This window comes from Gavia stellata, chromosome 11 (genome assembly GCF_030936135.1).
Source record: "Gavia stellata isolate bGavSte3 chromosome 11, bGavSte3.hap2, whole genome shotgun sequence".
NCBI classification, from domain to species: domain Eukaryota; kingdom Metazoa; phylum Chordata; class Aves; order Gaviiformes; family Gaviidae; genus Gavia; species Gavia stellata.
The window spans coordinates 17,914,047-17,936,287 of record NC_082604.1 but is presented as its reverse complement, the minus strand read 5'-3'; the positions used below and the strand labels follow the sequence as shown (position 1 = coordinate 17,936,287).

Here is a 22,241-nt window from a genome sequence, read left to right as displayed (position 1 = left end):
CCAGTGACTCATTTAGAGAATTCAGTGAGTCCACAAGGGCTAGAATGATACTTCTGAAAGCTTATAGAATGTCATTGCTTTGTGTTTTAACAATTGGGTCCTGCAGTGAATTCTTGTGGGTTGTTATGGAAAAGAGATTTATTGATGACTTGTGATGCCAGGATGCTTTCTCCATGCATAAATTTTTTTTTCTTAAAATACAAATACGTCATGAACCGCAAAAAACCCCCAAAATATGCATTGCAAGCTAGACATGAAATACGATTTAATCCCACCATAAATTCAGACCCAGACTCACTCCCCTCAAGTTCAGGTTCGGAGCTTAATTTGACCTGTGACAAGAATTAAAGCCACGAATCTCCGGTTTGGATCCAAAATTCCTTGCAGTTTTTGGGCGTCCACTGCTGTGTTTTGGAGAGCGTTGAGCCCTTGTTAGAACATTGTTGAAGCCAAGCTGTTCAGAAGGACTAAATTAATACTCCCTAGTCCCAAAGTTTTTAGCATTTAGCACTCCTGCCCCAGGGCTAGAAAGTCACTGTTTCAAATTCTGAAGTTAAAAATGTCAAAATCAGTTAGGCTATAAATCCCAGTAGCCATCAGTATGCATTTATACATCCACCACAAGGAAAGAAGCAAGGAGAGAGGGAGGATATGTCTGTTTGTTTTCAATTAGCACGCTTGTTTTTAATTCCTAATGTAAAAGTGTTTCTGGACGGGTGCACAGGTCAGGGTGCACAGCTGGCCTGAGAGCTGGACTGGTCGATGCTGCTGCCATTACATGCCGAGCTGGGTGCTTGGAGGTGCTGAGGTTTAGTCCAATGCAGGCTATATTTAGCCTCAATTATAAATTTCATTTGCTTTCATTCAGGTTGCAGCAGTATGAATTGCCAAGATCTCCTTATGTGTTGAGTTTTAAGCAAAGCTAGACAGTTATTACCTGGAGGAGGTTAGATCTGTGGGATTCGTTACAGTTTGCACAGAAACCTCAGCTGTGTTCCCAGTGGGGCGAAAACCCCTCCAAATTCAGAGGTAATAGTAGGCCAAATCCCGATCTGCATCAGCCAGCATATTTGGAGTAAATCTGCTGGAGTCAACAGACGTGCTTAAGCTGGCACCAGTGTCACTGAGATCAGAATTTGGCTTGATATAAGGCACTTTTAAAAAAAATGTAACTCGGGCAGCAAGAGGTATTGAAGAATATTCTGATTCTCAGCTGTGACTGTGATAACCTTAACCCAATCAGCAGGCACTGGGCAAGTGTCTTGCGATGTTATTTTGGTCTAAGAACAGTGTAAGCAAGAAAATTATAAATCATAACTTAATCGGGCTCATTAGGTCATTGTTGGTGAAGTTTAGCAACTTCCCCCCCACCACCACCCCAAAACTGCTGAGCTGAGAGGAGTGTGGCATAGGAGAAAGCCTAGTATTAAACTAGTATGCGGGACTAAGCTGCATCAAAAAAAGTTGACATTTTTGGACTAAGTATATAACCTATTCAGCAATATCAGTTGTTAAAAACACAGCTCTTGCATTCCAGTTAAGAACGAAGAGAAGATTTTTTTGTTCTTTGTTTTTTTGTGGTTTTTATATTAAAACTTACAATGGCTATTTGTGGTTTTGTTTCCTCAAGGCATATTTAGGAAAACTGGATTAATTTATAATGCTATTTGCAACAGAACGAAGCCTGGTGAGGCAATGGCTTTGACATTGCTTTAAACAGGCTTTTTAGAGTGTTTTGATTCTAAATTTTTATCAATGTGTCTTTTGAGTAAACACTTTATTAATCATATGTTTAATGTAATTATATGTTCTCTATGAAGAGAGGAAAATAGTGAGGAAACAGTGATTATTCTGAGTTAATACCTTAATCTAAAAATACTCTAACTTTCTGTATTGTGTTATACTTGAGTATTTCTGTGGTACAGAAGGGATTTTCTTTTGTGCTATAAATTAATGCTCTCTCTTTCACTTTCCTGACTTGTTATAGTAGTGCCCTGATGTTTTGACTAGACATGTTGCAGTGGGTAAATTCTATGTATCTTGGTGTATGTATTTATACACCCATAGAATAATTTTAAAAGCCACAGCAGGTGAAAGAAAACCTTTCCAATCAGATAGATTTCTCAACATCGTACTTGGAATCTGCGATATTGTGGAAAGACTAAGGTATTTTGGGCAGTGGTGATAACCCAGGCAGACGGATAAATGAGGGAACGTTCCACTCCACTTCCCAGAAGGAGCCATCTGGGAAAACAGTTAAATTTGACCTGTTGTTGGAGCTCGTCAGCCTTTTGGAAAGGTGTACATTGGACCTAATAGGAAAATCACCTCTCTGTCACATCTGCCTTTTTTTTATGGGTTTTTTTGGTTGAGCTGTTATTTTTTTGGTGAGGCTGTATAGTTTTTCTCTGCTGCTAACCACTCAAGTTACTAACTTGAATCATTTTGTAGCCCACTAAAAATATTGGCAGATGATGGTGGGTTCTGGACCTCAAGTGAACCGTAAGAAAGCAGATGCTGTATGAACACGGAATTGTTCGCTGTTGCTTCTGCTCTTCTGTACTACTATTCGCACAGACTTTAAAACATGGGGGAAAGAAGAATGAAAACACATGGTTTTCACAGGAAAAAGAGACAATACTGACATTCGAAAATGTTTATGTCCTCTGGTAGGATAATTTTTTAAATCTGGTTTAATAGAGTTTTGGAATTTGAAAAGATAAATAGGTTATAAATGCAAGCAATGCAGCAAATAAATGGAATCGTAAACAAATAACAGGTAACACAAAGTAAACCAAGTAGTGTCTGAGTGTATATGTATGTCATATTATTTATGTGTGCATACGCACACTCTTTTAATGTCCTCTAGAATTAAGAAAAGAAGAAAGCTTGCATACACTATAAACACTCTAAAACTCCTTTGCAATTTAGTGGGAAATGAGAAGCTTTTATAGAGTTTTTGGACTGTTCTTTACATCTGTTGTTCAACATGCAATAGAAAATGATAACTTTTCCATATAAGTTGTAGAAGACTTCTCCAGAAGACTTCATGAATATATGTATTTCGTCCTGTCACTCACAGGTGCATATGCCTTCCCCTCACTCATGCATCTTCCATTATACCTTTTTAATCCATTTTTTAAAATCAGGATACACATCCATGGATAGCGGCATGATCTGTATAACCCTCCAACCTGCTCATATTTATCATGCACATGAGCTTCTTTTCCATTACAAATAGCAAGTTATAAAAGGAAGAAAAAAACGTTTTTAAGTCTGTGGACAGTGTAATTATGATACTTTAAGCTTCACTAGCTTAGTAATAGCAAAAGTCATAAAAATACTTTGCTTGCCCAAAGTTCTTATTTATGGGGGAGTGGGGGCTTCCCCATTGTCAGGCAGGGCAACATTTTGCCTAAATTAAGCAAGGAGACTTGTTCAGCCCGTGAGAAGGACCCAGTTTGCTTAATGGAGATGCTTTGAATATTAGTGCGTTGCTAAGCTGTACAGAAGGTGCTCCTTAAGGAGCTCAGTTTCACTGCTCCATGCATATAGTGACTTGTCTTCACATGGTATCACTCTACCCTTACTGTGGTCTTCTGTTCCAGGATTATATTCAGTAGTTCTGCATTTTGATGGAACCAACAGGCTGTGGTGGACAGCTCCTTATGTAATTTATTGCTGAGTCGATGTGCCACTGGTTCAGCCAGCACAGGGGGCTGCCACTGCACGTTCCTGAGGTCCAGATTGGCGCAAATTTGTCATTTTAGTGATGGGAGTGGGAAATTACAGAAATATCCCAAGACAAATTCAGAAAACATTTGACTTCTCATGACTGGCATCTTCTGTAGCTTTTTGACAAAGATATTTCTTGTGCTGATATCACATGTTCTTGTAGATGAAGTTGCCGCTACATTTGAACTGGTCAAGTGGAATTGCTCAAGAAGGAGAGTTTTAATCGTAACTAGACCTTTCAATGAATTAAGCTAAAATTATGGCCCTTGACTGTCCACCAGAGCTAGAAGTATTTAGGTCAATTGTTTGCACATCTTTTAAAACTGGTCTCTCATATAGTCCTTCTCATAAATATCAGATGATCACTCATCACAAAGGGAAAAATGAATAAAAAAGCTCATAGTAGTCATCGTAGTGATAGTATTGGGGTAAACAAATAAAAAAGTAAATCTGAAACTGAGAAGGAAAAGCAAAATTCTTCCCTGACATAACACTGTTGTGTTTTGGAGACCAAACTTTTCAGATGTGTTCAGGCTCCTTGGAATTAATGGAGTGTTGGAAAGTGGAAACCCAGATTGCCTGAAACACTTGACACCCATACTGAAAGCTGAACCAAGGTGTGTGTCTATAACTGCGTGCGTCAGTTGTGAACGGCTGTTTTCTGTGATAAAATATTGGAGGTCAACTTGTTACCACCTTTTCTTTTGTGCACCCTCTTCTCCCTTGTGTTTCAAGCTGGGCCATCACAAGGAGTATGAAAGAGGTTCTGAACAGAAACATTAACTACTATGCTGACTCCTTTTCCACCTGTGGTAGCAGCTGAAAAACACACAAAAACTCAGAAGCAGTTGTGTTCTTGTAACACTTTATAGCATCTGTAAGGTGTTCTCTTCATTTGAGAACCAGAGATGAACACTTTATTAGATTTCTCCTCTTCTTTTGGTATAATGCCTAGGAGCAATCTGTTCAAATACCTTGATAGCTTCTGGTGATCAAGGCAACAAGCTGAATCCCATATAAACACATCTAGGAAGTATGAGTGTGGCTGCTGATCCACGCACAGCCCATGCCTCCGTGACACTCGCTTGTCAGCTGTAAACTAGAAATGAGAGAATGATGAAACTGTAAAGAAAAGCTTCTATAAATGTGTTTTGGCTGAGGGTTTTAAGGTTTTGGACCAGACTTTAAAATTTTGGACTGGATTCTAAGGGCATTTTGACACCTAAAGAAATCTGTGTTAGCAACTAAGCTGTGTGCACCACAGCAGCAGTGCAAAGGGGACTGACGTGTCCCCAGTGTGCTTGGCCTACTATCTGGACATTATAAAGAAGGCCAGAAAATCCTGTATATTGAAAACGCATCAGGTGTGCTGAATGGGGGCAGTGCATCTGCCTGGGATCTCTGGACATTCAGCAATCCAGCTGGAGCTCTACCAGGACTCCAGGCATCTGCAAGTCCCAAATGAAAGGCCAGATTTCTCTTTTTCAGCCAGATGTTATTTCAGACAGAAAAAGAGGATATGTTCAGGGGAACCTGGCCATACATTGTCACTAGCAAGGCAGCTTGTTCAAATACAGAATTTGAAGTCAGCGGGAGTTAGATGTTTCTGCACATCAGGAAATCCTGTAAAATGCCTGTTCGCATTTTCAGGTACCTAAAGGCCCAGGTTTCAAAGCAGAGTACTTGATTTTTCTCAGGGGTTATCCTTCCCAAATTGAGGGGGAGCTGGAATCTGCTACCTCAGGCAGGAGGGAGGCTCAGCCCAGCCACTGCTCCTGGCAAGGCAGGAGCAGCTCCAGTTCCAGCGGGAGCCACTGTTCAGCACCGAGGTGGAAAAGGAGGGGGGAAAGGGCGGCCCACCTATGTCACCCCCCTTCACACGCTGGAAATGCCTTTGCAGCCCAGCCTCTTAGTCTTGCGTTGGCTGCACAGTGTGGCCAGGTCCTGGCTGATCGTCTGAGCTGCTGGCACTCAGAAATCCCCTTGGTGCAGAGCACTAGCTGAGCTTGAGTGGCAGTGCACTTAATGCAAGGAAAAGGTATCTGTGCTTCTTGCAGTCATGTCAAAATTACCTGCTTATTGCGGAATTTGTCTACACTAACTTGTGCTGTCTAAATATTCAGTGACTTGTCTTGGCTGTTTTTATGCTTCTTTTACAGTCAGTGGAGTGAAGTCGATTCCCCCAGTGGATGATTCATCTCCCCTGTTTTAGGCTTCAATATTAGAATGGGATAAATGACCCCATGGAGATGCATTTTGCAGAGAGAGTTTTAAGCACCTCCAGCTAGCCGAGATGAATACCAATTCACGGCATCAGGAGAAGCCAAGTTAATTTTCCACCCTTTGCTGCCTTTCCCACCCAGGCCTCCAATTGCCACCACCACTGAGCGATACTTAAAATTTAATTTCAACTGGCACGTGCCTGAGCTGGCCCCTTGTTTCAGTCCAGCTTGTGCTGGTGGGCCATGCAGAAGAGTGGCTGAATTAGGAATGGAGATGCTGTGCCGGCACTGTGAACTGGCAGCCCCCTGGGAACGCTGCATCCTGGGTTCAGCCCATCAGTAGTTGCCAGGTTTCTGCCTTTCGAGGAAGAAGGGTTGTTTCATTTCTATCCTGGAGTAAATAGTGACCGAATTGCTCGAAAAAGGCAGCCACAGCTAGAACTGTGGATCTCAACCTGTGCTCGGCAAACCCTGGGCCTCTGTGGGTCACTCCTAAGGTAACTAAGAAGAATTCAGTAAAAGGTAACTTAAAAAAACATGTTTATTGTCAGTAGATTAACTCTCTCCGTAAAGGAGCCTGTCTCTCCTGAAAAACATTTGGGGGCTGCCGAGCATAAAGGTTGAAAACCACTGAGCTGGAGTAATGTATCTTTATATGTGATAATTTGACAGCTAAAGGGCTAAAGCTATTCAACTGTACCTTTATGAAAAATGCCTGGAGAATTGAATAGAATGTGATAAACTCTGTGTTGGCAGTTTTGATCCAGTCTGTGAAACTGAATAACTGAAGGGATTCTATAGAAAATACTCTACAAATGCACAAAATAAAAGGAGAATGAAGTCCTTTTCATAAGGGTTCCAGCTGATCATATAGAATCATGCTCCTGCTGTAGACTATAGTTATTCTGTACTCTTTTTAAGATTTAACCCCGACAAATGGTATAGAATTATAGGCTAATTTCGGTAGAACAACAGGTTTCATCCCTAGTACCTATGTGATGACTTTCTAGTTGTAGGTATACATTGAATTTAATTTAAGATCTATGTAAATAATTTCTACAGAATGAAGAATAACACAGATACTCAGGATTTTGGGTTTCCCCACCAGGGTAGCTTTGAATCCAGATACCCAGCTTTGACAGTCGGACCTCTAGGGCAGCACAGTTTTATCACAACACCGTAGACTTCTCGTATGATGGTTGGTGCAAGAAACTCCTGCAAATGTTTATAAACTTTCACTGCATTTAAGAAGACAGGTCAGGAGTTACCAAGCGAAATTATTCCCCTCATGGTTACACATGGGAACTTCTTTTAGAAGAAGTGTTTTGGGGGTTTTCTCCTCCTACATTGATTGAGTTTTACTTGATTTTGTCAGTATTAGTTCACCTTTATTTGAACTGCTGGATAATTCATTTGTAGAAGAGGCAGTACATTTAGGTACTTCCATCTGTGTTTAAACAAGGCTCTTGTGCTTTCCCCATTAAAAAAAAAAATTGTATTATAATGCTTGTGGTAGATGAGGTTCTGAATTTAACTCCTTCCTGCTCTAGTTTCTCTTAACAACTCTGCGTTATCAGCACCTGGGGTTTCTAGTTTACTCTCTCTTTGCAAATATGAATTTGCAAGAAGGGGATGATGGTAAGTAGCGTGGTTCTAATTTGCACTTGCAAAGTGTGTCAGACAGTTTCATCTAGTGCATGGAGAGCAGAGGAAAGCCTGTCTTCCTCTGGAAACAGCCCTTAGAGGATGTCAGAGAGCGTGTTTGGCTGCGACAGTCACTTGCAAATGCAATATGGTTTTGAAATGAGCTGTCCAGGAGCTGCTGGAGGAAGGGATGCCTGCACTCCTATGAATCCACTCTTTGTCTTTATCTTTCTCCTTTTTCTGTCTCCTATTTCTACTTGTTTTCTTGCTTTTGGGCTGTCACTTCACTGTGCTTTTGGATGAGTCTACTCCGTTGTGCTAGTGGAAGTTCTGAGGACTCGTTTGGATGAAACATTTGTGACAGTCATCTGTTTTGCTAGGACTGTACCTAGTGATATAGATAGCCCTTTCCAGCTTTCTGTTCATTACTCCCTCTCCATCTACCTGGCATCTTTATAGCCTCATCCATCCCTCCTATCCTCCTAGTGCCTTCCAGACATCTGTTGAAATCACTCTTCCCCGTGGTATCTGAGTACCCTTTTCTCATCCTTCTGCACATGCCTCTCCTCAGAACAGAAATCTTGTCCGTAGTTCATGTGTGTTTATAAAGTCTTTTCTTAATCCATTAATAATCTAGAGGTTTAAGCCTGGGGTGATATTTGAGTGCATGGCTGGACATACAGAAGGCTGGACTGTGGCCACCCGTCTCTCTCTCAGGCAAAAGGGCAGAGGGTTTATGGTGATACCTCATCTGTGCCCTTGTTCAGGAGCTGCAGCCAATGTTCCTCTTTGCGTCCTCATAAATCATCAGTGCTCCAGTAGTGTTAAATTCCCTCTAACCTGTCCCATTTCTCTACTACACCACGTTAGCTAGCCTTTCACCCTCTTCCTCCCCCTAAAGCCCAGCTTTCATCACACACTTGCCCAGCGCCCTCAGAGGAATTCAGAATGAGTCACGCAGGGTGCCTCTGGGGACTCCTACTGATGCAAACTTCCTCCTCCTCAGGCAGCCTGTGGTTTCAATGCCACAATGCAGCCAGTACTTGTACAGCTTGAGCCTTTGCTGTGAAGTTGATGGCAAAGCTTGGTCTCAAGCCTGGGCACCCCCAACTTGCCACCTTCCTTCACTGGGCTCTGGTGCAGGAGAGGAGACTCAGCTCATCCTCTTTGTAGTGCCAAGTATGGGAGCTGCTCAGAGCCTCTCAGAGTGCCAGTCAATAGGCAGTGAGGGGTTTTTTGGAGAAAGGGGTTATCCTTTGTTCTTAAGGTGTATTCCAGTCCAGGCAGGAGACTGGCATCAACACATTAAGTGTTATGTGGATGTTTATTGGTAAGTTAAAGTCCCACGGTTCTTGGGATGGAATACACTTCCATCGCAAGAGCTTTACTAGCAGTCTGTCATCACCTGCTTCCAGAGCCCGCATTCAGAAACATAAGATGTGATCAATAGGGCTCATTTATGTTGTTTTGGTTTGGGCTTTCCCCCTCCCCCCGCTAGGCCATTGTCTTTAAAACATTATCTACTTTGTCCCTCTTCACATGGAAAAGAAAAATGCTTTTCTGGCGGTAATTACACAGTGCCGCGTTGTGGACCTTTCATCCCATTACAGTAAGTGGACAAACTACTGTCATTTACAAGAGTGAAATAGGTGAGGAAATGGGAAAGTTTCTAGCACTCCTGGCCATAAATGCCAAGCTGACATGGGAGAATAATTCTGACAGAAAGCGAATTTTCTTGCTAGCAATGAATGCTGGTACAGTTTTGCTCTGACGCAGGGATGGAGGAATGCCTGCTCCTCATCAGATGTTTCAGAAATAGAAGAATCGGGCAGTATTAACGGGGGGCTACAGACCCTTAACCTGTCTCTGCCCTTGCAGTTCAACTGAGACATGCTTCAGCTCTTCCTTGCTCTCAGTTTCAAAATCTCTTCAGTCTGTCTATGTACTGCCTTGTCATGGATCTGTTGGCAAGGTCAGGGTTTGAATACATCGAGATGTTTTTTCTTCAGTAGAAGTTTGCTGCCTTATTATTCCCCACCTCTGCATACACACCTTTTATGTCTCTCAAAACAGATTGATGGTCTTATCTGCCTAGTTTTTTGCTCATTTATAGTGATTCCTCATGGGAGGTTTACCCTCATGAGAGGTTTGCCCTGAAGGTGTGATTGCAGGAGTAAGGTCTTTATCAATGCATCAGCAAAAATGCATTTGCACGTCACCAGGGAAGAGCTACCAGTTGGGTAGTAGAGCTTCCTTATTCTTTTGGTAGGCTTGCTTGTGGGCTGTGGACTAGAAGTTGAGGGGCTTGCTCTTATCTCCCTTTTCTTCACATGTGCTGGTTGCCAAATGTTGTGTGTTGGGGGGGGGGGTCTGCCTTTCTCCCACCTTCAGTGGAAGGTGAGTTTGGTACCCATGGAGGCCCAGAGAAATGGGTGGTTGAAGTTCCTCTCCAGCCACTGGCCTGGGTTGGTTTGGCAGCAATTTATTGCCGCCACCTGCTGACCAGGCAGAGGATTTCTTCAGCCCGGGTAGAGCTTGTGCGTGGGGTGTCCTGATGAGCCCCCACGGCTCTCTCCCCTCTCCAACGGTCCCAGCAAGAGGGTGATGGGGCAGTAGGTAGATGTCAGGGTGCCTGCATAAAGCAGGAACACCTGGGGACAAATACAAGATTGGTCATTTAGGGAAAGGTGGCATGTGCCTTAGTGTGAACGCAACCATCGGTAAGGGCTGAGCTGGTCTGACTTTGGGCTGCTGTGAACTTGTAGTTTATCAAGCAGATCACGAGTGAGATCAAGCCCAGTGCAGGAAGTTTGGATGAGATATAACTTCATATAACTGTGGTGTTAAGTGCAACAGCAAAGAAATACTGTCAAACTGCATGTCTTCACTTTGATGCATCTCTGTATAGGAAGGCATGAAATTCAGGTACTCTTTCAGAACGAAGGAAAATAGAGAGGCAAGAAGTTTTACCTAATCCTAAACTCCAGAAACTCAACTTTGCTCTCCTTTGATTTAGTGAAAAGTCTTAAGGGTGATCTTCAGTGCTCTTCAGAAACTATTTCTCATTGTTAGCTCTTTAAGAGAGATGTCCTTTCACACTGGTGTTTTTGGACATGGGATTTAAATAAAAGGTAAGCCAGACAAACAAGTACATCAGATAGAAGGATGTATGATGCCTATTAGGACAGTGTTACTGCACTAAATCTTCATTTGGTGGCCAAATCGCAGGAAGCAGCAGCACTTGCTGTGAATCTTTTCCCTGGCTGCCCAGGTGCTGCTGTGCCTGGGGCGCCGGTGCAGGGTTACATGGCTGCCATGGTGAGAGCTGACTTCTGAAGCTCTCGGGAATCCTGGCCCGCTTTCTGCCCTTTAATGTGCCATGTGTAACATTTGCCTTCTCTGGGGTCACTCCAGGTTTTCAACCGACAGTGCTTAGGAGCAGAGCCAGGGACAGGGACACCTCCATATTTTGCATTGATCTAAGTTAATTCTTATGGCTTGGGAGCTGCTTTTAGGCCATCCTATTCTGCTGCCTCCTGCATTGATAACGGAGCTGCCGTATGGGGGGCAGTACCCTACAGCTGATACAGGGACCCAAGGAATTTCATGTAGAGACTGTAATCTCTTTTTTTCAAAACACTCTCATTTTCACAGGAATGCATTGGTTTTCCCCTAATTATTCTCCAGTGAGTCTCCCTTTTTCTTGTTTTGATCGCTTTTTAGTTTTTTTGTTTGTTTGGAGGTGGAGGAAAAAACTCCAAGGAGAGACAAAACGGCACGCGCAGCAGTTCTGCTTGGCTGCCGTGGTGCGATCCCTGTTCTGTCAGAGCAGGGAGAGGTTGCTATTACCATCTCATACTGTGTGGTTTCAGGTACATTCCTGCTTTCCTAAGCAGTTTGAGTTGCTGCGCAGATGTTACTGTGAAAACCCCATTTCCACTTAGCCCCTCACTGCTCGACCTGATGCCCGAGCGGTCCCTCCTGCTGACGCTGTGGCTCTCTCTCCTTGCTCCCTAGGGCTCTGGGACCTCGAGCAGCTCCACTGCCACCACGCCATCCGTGTCCACCCCTGTCACCAGCCACAAGCGGATGATCATCCCCAACCAGCCTCCCCTCACCGCCACCAAGAAGTCTACCGCTAAGGGCCCGGGGCAGCCGACACCCATCCCGGTGACTCCTGTCGGCACCCTGAAGCCGCAACCAGTGCCGGCCTCCTACGCCACGGCCTCCACCCCGAGCCGGCCAGCCTTCAATGTCCAGGTGAGGACGGCGCAGCCCAGCCCGCATTACCAGCCGCCCGGCCCGCAGCCTGCACACTATGGCAGCCTCGGGCCCGGCCAGCCCTACGCTCCTCCGCCAGCCCGCCCGCCCGGCACCCCGCAGTACGGCCCTCCGCAGCCCCGCGGGCCCGACTATGGCTATGCCCCACCACCTGCCCGGCCCTCGGAGCCCGCCTATGGCTATGCACCTCCGCAGAGCCGCTACCAGGACCCCTACTACGGGGGGTACGGGGGGAGGAACGGCTCCGAAGCTCCCTATGTGCCGCAGGCCACCTGGAAGGTTGAGCCAGCGTATCCCACCAGTAACACCGTGGGCCAGGCTCCTCCCGGGCTCTACCAGCCGCCCAGCACGAAGAAGACCTACATCACTGACCCGGTGCTGGCCCCGCAGCCGCCCGCAATGCAGCAAAAGGTAGGAGATGCAGGTGCTCGCCAGCCTCCCCGGGGGAGCGGAGAGCCACTTGCCTGAAGAGGCCCTGGGACCCTTGCTGAAAGGCGGCGTGGGGGGTTAAATGGTGCCTGGGGCAAGTCGCCCTCCATACAGCTTCTTAAAAGCTGGAAAGCAGGGAACTCTTGTCTGGTTTGAAAAGAGGCTTTTGTGGGAGCTTAGAAACGCTGTCAGCCTTGAAGGGCGAGACGGTGTCACGTGCGGAGGGGCAGTGTCACCCTGCAGGCAGGAGGGAGGTTTCGTCCCTCTGACATGCCATTACCCGAGGAGCTCGCTGGCTGTACCTCTGTATGGCGTCGCTGCACTTGGGTCTTTCCTTCCAGGCCCTCCCAAGATCAAAAAAGAGGTTGGGTGTGAGCTTCTGCTCTGTGTGCTTGTGGACACCTCTGTTTCACTAGACAAATCCTTCCTCTTCTCAGGCAGGTAGGAGATACGCAAGAGGCTGGTTTTGATTGTGGTTCAGAGCGATTGCGGAGGTTGACCTCTGGTGTGTCGCTGTTCAAAAATCACTTATTGCTGAAACCACATGGAAATGAGTTGCCACAGAGCTCAGCTCTGATTTTCCTCTCAGGTGATGGTACGGCGGGTGGCCTCCGTCCACTTGAACCGGTGCCCAGACCTCATAAAGCGAAGCCGATTTGAAATAGAAAGTTAAACTGGTCTGCCTGGTTTCTCTGCCCAGACTTTGACCCGGGCTGGCTTTTGTCGCTTCTGCTGGTGGCCGTCTCTAATGTGGCTCTGGGGGGGTACAGGAGCTTTAGCTTTGTGGGGTCCTCGTAGTGTACGATGGGCTTAGGCTCCACCAAAGAGTGAGGATGGCCAAGCCCAGGCGGGGAGGCAGTAAGGCCGTCGCTGCCCATGCCCGCCCTGGCTCGTCTCAGCACGTCCCTGCTCTTCAGCTTGTGGGTGCTCATAGGGAAAGGCGAGAAAGCTCCTGTCACATAACAGAAAGTCTGTCCTTTTGGCATTTCCTTCACTAGCAGCACACAGTTTTCCCTGAATTCCTGACAGTGGGAACTTTTGAAGGCAAAGATGTTTATCCAGGCAGTTTAGAGAGTGCAATAAATTACAAAAGTCCTTGAAATATTATCTACTAGCAGCTAAGAAGCTGCTTTTTCTCTTTTCTTCCCTTTCTTTACCAAGAAGCTAGGAGTGGGGAGAGAAGTAATAAACTCTCAGCTCTGCAGGTACTTGGTATAGAGCTCAGATTGGAAAGTAGTGAAAGACACAAAATTTGCACATAGCCTTAACTTGTGTAAATTGCTGTGGTTCCAGTGGAGTCACTGAGGAACTGCTGAGGTACAGCAGATCCATATTTAGACTTTTATAGATACAAGTAGGCTTATATATATAAAAAAAATTTAAAACTTTAGTTCAGTCAGCATCTCTATGGAAACACAAATCGTCTCGAACCACAAACAGCACAAGCCTGTTAGTCTCATTTGCATTACAAAGCTTCAGGGACAATTTAATTTAGCTCAAGTTTGGGGTTTCATGTATATTTGTATATATATTTATATATATATATATGTTTGTGTGTGTGCACGTGGCATTTGCAAATACACATGCAGAAATACTTCATATATATCTCTATAAAAATAATTTCAGTTCTTCTGCAAAACAGACTATTATTTGCTTGGTGATAAATCCCTCCAGAACTTTCATTCTCTTCGAGCCTGCTAAATATCTGCATTATTACCTATTTCACTTTTGAACTTACAAGTCTTCTCTGACATATTGGCGGCAAACTCTGCTTGACTGCTGCTTCGTAACAAGGTGAAGGTGCTTTGGTGAAGAATTGAAGGTGATCTTACAGTCTAACAGGAAATGCTCAATAATTAAACACTATGCTTTGCCAATGAAGCAGTGTTGTCCAGTTTTACTGTATGCTGTTCTCTTGCTTTGCAGACTAACTCATTCATGAAATCAACTTTTGGAACTATTTTATTTCAAGAGAAAAAAAGGAAGGCTATGTTAGAGCCAGGTATCTGATAGGGAGAATTGTCGCTATAATTTGACTTGTTGGCTACGATGTGAATTTTAATGTATTTTCCTACACACAATTAGCTTCTGCATTTTGTTGTGTTTTGCCTTTTCAAGGTTAGTTGGAGGCCTTTCAGTTAAGGAAATTGATTTGAGAAGCCAGCGTAAGAAGTAGGCATTAATACATATCACATAAAATGCAAGACCTTTAGGAATTTTTCTTCTTGCAATCTTAAAATCTAAAACTATTTCTAAATGTATTAAAAAAATGCATTCCTAATATTGAACACACTTTGTGTGCAAAATATTAAGGATATTGTAAAAAATCCATCTCAGATTAGAAGTTGGTGGTCCTTAATTCTAATACATACCATGATCCATCACTGTGAGAGGTAAAGTTTTTCATTAAATTTGTTTAGGATTTTCAAAGGGTAAGAACAAAAGGATGTTTATATTTTCATATTTTGCATTTTGGCTAGGAAGAGGTTCATGGTACTGTGGCTCTGTGTTTTTTGCTGCGTACTAATCTTGTTGAAGTCGCTGCTGATCCAAACTAAATCTGGATCGGTATGGGAACAGCAAATAATCTGTACTGGTTCTTTAAGCCCACTGAGAACAATGAGTTTTACTCACACAAAATGCTGCATTGCATTCTGTCCTTGGGCCAGTTATGGAAGTGAGAGTCATGCATGTGAAACCTCCGTGCATTTTAGTCTTGTGTAGCACCCCGTCTAGCATTAATGCCCAAGTCCTAGTTAGGAAATGAACTGGTGGAGTACATGTCCTCATTTAAACCTTCATGTGCTTCAAGGACATTCCTGGCCAGAAACCTCAGGAGCTTTCTCCTCTGGGTGGTAGGTGATGGGGATTTCTGTAGGAGCAGCAGTGGAGTTGTCATGAGACCATCACAGAAACATGTGACACCACTGGCTGCTCTTGTGTTTTTTGCCAGCAGTGCTGTGCCCGCTCATACCAAGTCAAAGTCTGAAGCCGCTCTCTTAACTTCTCCCCTCCCAAAGGCCAGAGAGCACAAGACCAGTGTGACTCATTAGGTACGCTTATTTCTGGCACCAAGATGTCCACGGTAAAAAACAAAAATGGTAAAGCTGGTTTCTGACATGGAGAATTCCTGCAAGTTTGCCCTGTGGCCAAACCAGCATTGACGAAGCTCCCACCACTGACCAGCTCAGCTATCGTCAAATGTTTCTGTGCTGGACTGGTTAAGACATCAAATACCCTTGTCGAGCTCTCATATCTCCAAATAGGTCTAGGTCTTTTCACTGGTTTTGGTCACATTTGAGTGATTTTTGAGACACTGTTGCGTGTCTCCCAGGTGGTTTTGTGAACCTTTCAGGGACCTCATGTGGCTCCTGGTGTATTCAAGGGGTGGCCACTGTAGACACCTGGGAGATCTGTCCTTCCTGGGTCTCGGATCTCTTGTATTCTCCTTTCTCTTTCTGAATCTACTCATAGGCCTGGGGAACCACATTCCCTCCCAAAGGGACCCACACATTTTCAGCATCCAGACTGGGTGCCACTGAAATCACTTGAGACTGCTCGTGATTTTGGTCCAGAATGGTGGAAATCTTAACAAAAACATTGATCTCTTGAGAGCTATCTGCCGATTTGGGGAGGACAAAAGTGTAGCGCCGATTTAGTATAACATCCAAATCCATGCTCATTTGCTGCAGATTTGCTGGAAGGAGTAAGGGAGCAGTGTCCCTTTGGCAGCTGTGTCTGTTCTCACTAACATGGCACAAGCATATGAGTTCCCTAACGCGCTTAGCCCACACCAGCCACAAGTCCCGTTGTTCCCATTTACATATATACAAGCATCGGTGCATATGGAGCATGACCTCCTCTTCAGACAGCCCTTCCGTGTTGCACACTGTTCTAGGTGAGCGCCGTGGAAATTAAGTGGGGAGGCAGCTGGAAATCAGGAGGTAAAATTAACGAGGCAGCTTATGCTTTTGGCATGGTTTAGGTGGTGGTGGCCCCTTGTGATTAGGCGACCTCAACCATCGCATCGTTTCCATACTGCTGGAGGTGGTGTTTCTTTGTTGCCTGCTGCAACCAGCATCGACACGGTCTCATGAAACTTGCAGTGCCCAAAAGGGGACTGTGACGGCTCGCTGTTTTCTCGTTTTACGCAGCTTTTGTCAGTTTTTCCACTGATTTAATACCTGTGATGGAGACATTCACTTGGAAGTTTCATCTTTGCCTCAGAAACATCTGCTCACCAGTGTTCTTTGCTATGACTGATGCATGTCTCTTGTACTGGTTTAATAATTTTTACAGTCTGCCATCACTCACATAAAGTAGATACCTCCGGCACTTGTGTTTGAACTGAGACTAATGCTCTTGCTGTTTGCTGTTAATCTAGTGACTAGGAATTTTTTGTTCCCTGCAGATGAATAAATGCAATCTGCCAGATTCCCTCCTGCTGTCACAGGGATATATTCTTTCTTAGTTTTGCTTTTTGCTTGTGGAGAAAGGCAGGCAGCTTTCTGTACACTGCCTGCCTCCCCCTGAGTGTCTTCTGCCCCAGAATCTCGTATCTCCACCCAAGTGTCATGTATCAAAAATTTCCACTGGATGGGATTCAGAGATGGTGTAAAATGATGGTTGAAGTTGGTTTTCCATCAGTGTGAGACAGTGGCTTCCCATGGTTTTAAAATTCTAAAATAAAGCAAAACCAAGTAAAATTAAAAAGGCTTATTTAAAATATTCTACTTTGGCATTTAATGGATTAAAAAAGACAGAAAGATAATGTAAAATGAAAGAAAAGGTGAAATTCCAAAATTCAGAGTTGAATTTATGATTTCAACGTGACATTTCAAAATTTCCAGATGAATATGCGGTTCCTTTCTACCCTGAAAATAGCAACAAATGTCAAAATGTTGACATTCTTCACAAAACAGTAATTCTGAGTTCTAACCAGCACTAGCTGTGTATCAGCTGCTGACTCTGTCGTTGTTTCTGAGTGGATTAAATTAAATGCTGTTGCTTCTGTTGAGGAGGAGGGGAAGAAGGCAGTGGTGTCTAACAACAAGAGTTAGGACTTGGTGGTATTCTGTGGCATTGAGAATCATGTTTTCCTCTTCAAGGTATTATAAATCCCTGCATCAAACTCTTTGTGGATTTCTTCAGGATTTTCAGGTGAAAAGGTGCTGGCAAGAGTTGCAAAGAGGTGTTTTCAGAATGGTGTGCTTATCCTGACTGCAGGAATCCAACACAGTCTGGTTTATATCCTAAACTTTTGAAAGACCCCAATTCTTGGCTTGAAATGTGTTTAACGTTTTCATTTCAGAACTTTACTGTTTGTTCTTTGTATTATATTTTTATTATTTAAGCACTCCATATACTAACAGGAACCAGCTGATGACAGAGCAGTTAATCAGATTTGTCTCTTAGGAATCATGTATTTGAGTTGCTTTCCTGAAATAGAGAAACAACGAATTGCCAAACAATTACCTTGAAGTTAAAGATAACAGGGAGCCTGCAGTTACAGGAGTAAGTCAGGTCAGCATATACTGAGAAACCAACTTAAATTTACAGCTTCAGGATGCAGCTTTTGCAGCTTTAGCCTTTAGTCAGCCACAATGGGTTAGTAATATAAGAGGAATAATTGAGAAAGAGGCTTTTGGCATAATACCTGGATGTTCTTTCTTGCTCCTTCTTAAAATAAGCTGAGGACAATGCCTCCATACATGATAAAGCATGAGGCAACCTTGAAGTTAATTAAGGGCTCTGTCTCTGTGCTGTTTAACTCTTGATAACCAAGTGTCTACCTTGATAGATTCTGCCAGATCATGTTACAGTCTAACAGATAAGGATTTTGTATCTGAGGCTGTAAAATGTAGTAAGCATATATTTACCTATAGGTGGAAAGGAAAATCTGTTGGAGAGGCTGTCTGATTTTCAAGCAGTGGTGCTTGCCTGAACCCTGGGGCTGGCTGAGCTCAGGTCTGTAATGGTCAGCCTGCCTGGTCTGTAGCACAATGAGGCAGGGACGGTTGGCCTTACTACTGGGTTGCAGCATTCAGTTCAAAAAGCAGCACCCATAAAAGTGAGTGCCACTTAATTAATTCTCAGGCATATTCTGGAGCAGCACCCATAAAAGTGAGTGCCACTTAATTAATTGTCAGGCATATTCTGGCTGTTGTGTATGATGGTGCTGCTGATTACTGGAGGAGCTGTTCCCTTCCAATACACTCGAGTCCAACCACATCATAATTCTTCCAAAGCCAAGGCACCAGGGCACATGGTGAAGCTGTTCTTCTATCAAATAGCCTCTGTGTTATTGTCAAGTTTATTGCAATGCAGCTACGACATGAATGGGTAGGGAAACTTGCCCAAGCTTAGGCAGCAATCGATTAGGAGAGCTGGGGAGAACAAGGAGACGTGGAGCATCTTGGTGTTATTGGATGGCTCTTCTGTTTGAGGTGAGAAGGGCTCTGGCTGCCCTATTCGTGTGAAACTCTTTGCGCTTATGACCCGATGGTAATGCCAGTGTTAAGACAAGGAACTGCTCACGTTGTAGTGACGCTTTGGGTGATGTGGTATTTTGGTCTTGTCATTTGGAGTGGATCATCCTATGCTTGGGTGGTTTTCCTGCTGACCTCTGTGAAGCATATTTGTGGTCTTAATCCAGTCCTTAATGGCATGTGTACACATATTATAGTAACAGTTCGTTACTAAAGCACCACTTTGTGTAGGGAGCTGTGCACGATTTAAAAGATGATTCATTTCTCCATTGATAGGCATGGTTGTCCACAACTAGATTCTTAAGCCTAGTACTTCTATGAGCAGGCAAGTTAGAAAATGGTCATGTTGCATAGTGAGCACTGCAAGCCGCGTAGGATCCCACTTAAAATAGATATGCTGTTATAAAGAGTAGAAAATAGTCTATAATGATTGCTGAAATAATATTTTTTCCTCCAAGAGTTATGGCAAGAAATAATTAATAATATATGGTTATCTTTACTGATCATAAATGTTCTGGTACTAAACTTACTTAGGCCCCCACATAATAGGCTTCCTGTTAAGATTTACCTCTGGGTAATTATAAAGAAACATAATATAGTAAATTAAATAGCAGCCTTTGGAAAAAAAAGTTTAAAAAAAAAAAGAGGAGGTTTCCTATCACCAGCTGAAAGAACTCCTGCAAGGCAAGCAGAATCTGCAATTATACTGACAGTTTTGTTCTTAAATGAAAATAATAGTGAATTATAAAGTTGTAAAATTGTTTTCACAATAATATTTTGTTTTTATAACTCATACTATTTCACTTAGTAGCTGCCTGGCTCCAGAGCAAGTTACATAACATGATATTATGAATATGGTGCCTCAACTTTTTGTCTAGGGAATTAATTTAAGGGCTCTAAACTTTCCAGTCACATTTTCTTCTTTGTTTCAGACACAGTGTATTCCCTCTGCTTGAAAAAATAGCAGATGAACTGCGCGTTGCTTGTAGCAGAGTAGTATTCATATGTCTCTTTATCCACACTAATAGGGCAGTGTCTTAGTTTTACATGGATCCTCAAAATAGTCCAGACTGAAATGTGCTGTCTGAAGTCAACTACATAAAACAAATTAGAAGAATGGAGCTGCTGTGTGTTAGCTGATCAATCTAGCATTAGCAAGGATTTTCCACTGTGTGGTTTAGCACCAGCACAGACAGATGAATTATTATTACTGTCAGTATCACTCATCCCCCCCAATTAAATCTTTTTCTAAACAAACAAACAAAATTTCGTCAAATGACTTGGCAGTAACTTAAACTGACGTATTAGGATTGCTTTAGACATCAGTAAAATGGAGCCACACCTGAGCTATAATAGAACAGATTAGCTATAATAATTTTCATCCCGTTATTGCCTACTTAGGCTCTATTTTACCAACACCTGAAGGACATATTTTTCAGGGATTTCCTCCAGCTCTGTGAGAGCTGGTCGCTCATTAAATGAATCACCTTCTTTTCTGTTGTTGCTGTGAGAGAGCTTGAAGTAAAAAGTCATGGCTTTTTCAGGGAAAAAAATTGCACAAGTGGCCAGGGAAGCTCCTGCTGTGTATTTGCCACTGATGGATTCCTTCTAGGCTGTCACCAGGAAACCCGGTGGGTTTTATTTTAAAGTCTAAGTCAGACGACAGAAGAAATCTCCTGTGAAGAAGTGCCCTGCAACATTTGTACTCTTGTAAAACTCAGTTTCATGAGTATCTTGCAGACTTGAAGTCCCAGGTGATTATCGTGTTCCCCTGGTCTGATGATCATCATCACAGAGGTGCCCTGCACCTCCTCCTCCAGCTTGTATTAGAAGAAGGCTCTTCTGTTTCCTTTGCTGCATCAAAGTCCTTTCTCCCGCCTGTTAAGCAACACTTATTTGTGACCTCTCTTCCCCGAGGCTACATCCCAAGAACATGCTTTAGAAACACATCAATTCTTGCGCGGCCTCATTTGAATACTTCAGTTAAAACTTTCTCCTAAATCCATTTCCTTAACTGCATTTCCCATAATCTAGATTTTTCACATGACTTCTACGTGTTTCCACATCATTTTCCCTGAGGGTGCTTGTCCCCCATAGCTTAAGCTGAAAATTAGGGCTTTTGCTGCTATTGAATTTCCAGATCACTGAGCAAGTGGTGGATGAGTCTTTCTAGTAGATTTTAAGTACAAAGAAACAACGCAGTAGTATTGCAGGCAAACATGGCCCTGTAGATAACAAAGGGTGTTGGAAATGCATGTGCTTGTGTTTCTTTCTTTGTGACATTGCTCACCACTAAATATGTCCAAATATAGTTTTCAAATCTGAATTCAGTTTCCCACCCACCTTTCTTTACCCTTTCACCATCAGGTCACCTTCTGGTGCATAAATACAGCACAGCAATTAAAACCATATGTGTAATTAAAAGAAATTCAGCATAAATTTAATCAGCATGAAGATAAGAAAGGTAAAAGGATAAAGACAACTGGAACTCAGTTCTGTGTGACCCGCTTTTGAATAAACAACATTGTATTCCACAGTCAATTATCCAAAAAGTACAATGTGTTCTGTTGCCAAAAAAAGGTTGTCAGATAGAAGTGGTTAGTCAAAAGGACACATGCACTGGAGTGAACATTAGTCTATTGTACTCAGTATAATATTATACAAACAGGGCTGGTTTGTTGCTGGCTTTTTTTTTTTCTTTTTTTTTTTTTTAATTTTTGACCGTAGACGAGATTATGCAGCTTTTTAATATTATTTCATAAACATCTAATTGCAGGCTTCAGCAAGAGGTGCAGGCATTGCTAGGGAAATCAAATAAGGTATGCTCTATGCAGCCCAATAATAAGGCTTCCAATACAAAAGTGGAAAAACAAGTCATTAGTTACAACCATCGAACGGAAGAGGTCTAATGGGAGCCACAGGATAAACATTCCATTTTATTATGTCTTCGTTATATGTTTTGCAAGACTCCGTGGTTATAAATTAAAATTGCTTTTTGCAGCAGTGGCTGTAAAAAGTTCAAAATCTGTGAATGTACCTATTATTTTTATTTCTATCACAGCAGGCTGCTAGCAAAATTAACTTTTTTTCCCTCCTGTTTGTTAGTTAAAAGATGGAAAATGCATACAAATGCATATCTGCAGGCAGCACTCAAAAATCCCCCCTTTCTATTTTTTTTGAAATCAAGATGGCATCAATTTAAAGCGGGAGAGAAAAGGGGAGGAACCCAAACATCTCAGATAAAATTAACTTTTTCACTATTACACAAGTTGGTAGGGTCTGGTGTTTGTTTAGAAATCTAAATTAATGCTAGTGAAAGCATCCAGACTGTGTATTTTGACAGATGAGACGGGGTTTATACTTGAGACCATGTCGCTGACAAAGCAGAAGACTTTCCAGGGCTCTTCTCCAGTTGAACTGGCAGTCTTGAAGACCCTGATTA

General features: G+C 43.1%; 1 protein-coding gene across 1 annotated transcript in view; it reads left to right on the top strand.

Moving 5' to 3' along the window:
- Positions 1 to 22,241, top strand: part of LPP (LIM domain containing preferred translocation partner in lipoma) — a 232,467-nt gene that overhangs the window by 102,596 nt on the left and 107,630 nt on the right. Inside the window, exon 5 of the mRNA XM_059822779.1 lies at positions 11,619 to 12,293. Coding sequence (XP_059678762.1) covers positions 11,619 to 12,293 — 675 coding nt within the window. The remainder of the gene's footprint in view (positions 1 to 11,618; positions 12,294 to 22,241) is intronic.